At 47.1% G+C, this 3,113-nt stretch overlaps 1 protein-coding gene across 1 annotated transcript in view; it reads left to right on the plus strand.

Annotated features, from left to right (window-relative positions):
• Positions 1-3,113, plus strand: part of LOC111646396 (hamartin-like) — a 25,385-nt gene that overhangs the window by 14,356 nt on the left and 7,916 nt on the right. The window contains exons 18-19 of the mRNA XM_023395869.2: positions 424-606; positions 2,281-2,391. Of these exons, the coding sequence (XP_023251637.1) occupies positions 424-606; positions 2,281-2,391 (294 nt within the window). The remainder of the gene's footprint in view (positions 1-423; positions 607-2,280; positions 2,392-3,113) is intronic.

Below are 3,113 nucleotides of genomic sequence, written 5' to 3' on the forward strand. Positions count from 1 at the left end.
CTGTAAAACGACAATAATCATTTAACCCTTCGTTGAGAAAATGAGAATAAATGCAGATGAATGTGTGTATTTAATGTGTGTTTAATGTGCGTTTGCTGTGTGATGTCAGGCCCCGCCCTGGGGGAGGAGCTTCAGTGCCTGAGGAGTCAGCTGTTGCTGATCCACAGTCAGCTTCAGTACGAACGTTTCAAACGGCAGCAGCACGCTGTCAGGAACCGCCGTTTGCTGCGGAGAGTCATCAACGCTACAGCGCTGGAGGAGCACAGCGTTGCCATGGTAACACACACACACACACACGTTATCACTGTCTGTTATTTTATCAGGTGTTTTTCTTACCTCCCTCTTTGTTTATTCCTTGTTTCCTCCTCTCTGTCCTCATCCCTCCCTCCCTTCCTTCCTTCCTTCCTTCCCCCCTCCCTGCAGAAGGCCCAGCTGGGCGTTCAGGACGAGGAGATTCGGTCTCTGAGGTTGAGTCTGGAGGAAGAACAGAGACGCTACACACAGCTGCAGCAGGACACACACACACACACCAACCAGCTGCACACACACATCCAACAACTGCTGCTGCAACAACAGGACGAGCAGAGAGACAACCAGAGACTGCAGGTACACACTGACACACACTGACACACACTGACACACACTGACACACACTGACACACTGACACACTGACACACTGATACACTGATACACTGACACACACTCACACACTCACACACTGACACACACTCACACACTGACACACACTGACACACACTGACACACTGATACACACTGACACACTGACACACTGACACACTGATACACTGACACACACTGACACACTGACACACTGATACACTGACACACACTGACACACTGACACACTGATACACACTGACACACTGATACACTGACACACACTGACACACTGACACACTGATACACTGACACACACTGACACACTGATACACACTGATACACACTGACACACACTGATACACACTGATACACACTGATACACACTGACACACACTGATACACACTGACACACTGATACACACTGACACACACTGATACACACTGACACACACTGACACACACTGACACACTGATACACTGACACACACTCACACACTCACACACTGATACACACTGACACACACTGACACACTGATACACTGACACACACTCACACACTCACACACTGATACACACTGACACACACTGACACACACTGACACACTGATACACACTGACACACACTGACACACACTGACACACACTGACACACACTCACACACTGACACACACTGACACACACTGACACACACTGACACACACTGACACACACTGACACACACTCACACACTGACACACACTGATACACACTGACACACTGATACACACTCACACACTGACACACTCACACACTGACACACACTGACACACACTGACACACACTGACACACACTCACACACTGACACACACTGATACACACTCACACACTGACACACACTGACACACACTGACACACACTGACACACACTCACACACTGACACACACTCACACACTACACACACTGACACACACTGACACACTCACACACTCACACACTGACACACACTGATACACTCACACACTCACACACTGACACACACTGACACACACTGACACACACTCACACACTGACACACTAACACACACTCACACACTCACACACTCACACACTACACACGCTCACACACTGACACACACTGACACACACTCACACACTCACACACTCACACACTAACACACACTCACACAACTGATACACTAACACACTCTCACACTCACACACTGATACACTGACACACACTCTCACACTGATACACACTGACACACACTGACACACACTGATACACACTCACACACTGACACACACTGACACACTCTCACACTGACACACACTGACACACTCACACACTGATACACTGACACACTCACTCACACACTCACACACACTGATACACTCACACACTGACACACACTGACACACACTGACACACACTGACACACTCACACACTGACACACACTGACACACTGACACACACTGACACACATTGACACACACTGACACACACTGACACACATTGACACACACTGACACACACTGACACACATTGACTCACACTCACACACACACTCACACACTGACACAGACACTGACACACTGACACACACACACTTTAGAGAACCACCTGTGTTGTGATTGGCTATTTCAAAACCACCTGTGTTGTGATTGGCTGTTTCAGAGCGAGCTTCAGGAGTGTCAAAGCAGGCTTAGAGATCTGGAGGCGGAGCTTCAGAAGGCCAATAATAAGGCTTACAATGCTGAACACCAGCTGACCGAACTGTCACTCAAGGTGAGATCAACTTCACCTGACACTGTGTCTACAGGGGCGGAGTCTAAAACAACACAGTCTACTTCCTGTAATGTCAGTTCACCTGTGTCACAGCAGAGTGTTTCCTTCAGTATGGAGGCGATGGTTCAGGTGTGTGGGGTGAAAGGTCACACAGTGAACACCTGTTAGAGCAACACTGACAGAGAACAATTTTTATTTCTGTTTCATGGAGAACGACAGACCTGTTGTAAGGAGGCTGAGAGGAACAAAACACCTTAAGTCTTCTCCTTAAGTATTTAAGGTAAAATCCTTATCTTAGTCTTATACGTAGAGAATCACTTAAAGTCAGTTAAACTGTGTCACAGAAGACCTTAGTGACCGAACTAAGGAAAAAACTAAAGGTGTGTAGGTGAGTTCTTTTCTTTGATCTCTCTGTTCAGGTGTAGTGGAGGTGTTTCGTGTCCACAGGTCAGAGGTCAGAGGTGTGTCAGGTCACTCACTTAGTTTAAACTCTCACACTGTGAAGTTCCAGTCAGAACAGCAGCTTCTTCAATGTTACCTGCTTCCATAATTGATCACAGGTGAGATCACGGTTTCCATGGAAACAGTGGAATTTTACCAAAGTAAACTCTCTTGCATTGCTGTAACTTTTTGAAGAGATTCTGTGCAACAGCCTTCAGTAACTCCCTCAGCTGAGGACAAATTCAACCTGAAGTGTCAGACTTAAGTAGAAAACTTAAGGT

Source organism: Seriola lalandi, unplaced genomic scaffold (genome assembly GCF_002814215.2).
Source record: "Seriola lalandi dorsalis isolate HSWRI2012SDOR001 ecotype SW California unplaced genomic scaffold, Sedor1 jcf7180002054970, whole genome shotgun sequence".
Taxonomy (NCBI): Eukaryota; Metazoa; Chordata; class Actinopteri; order Carangiformes; family Carangidae; genus Seriola; species Seriola lalandi.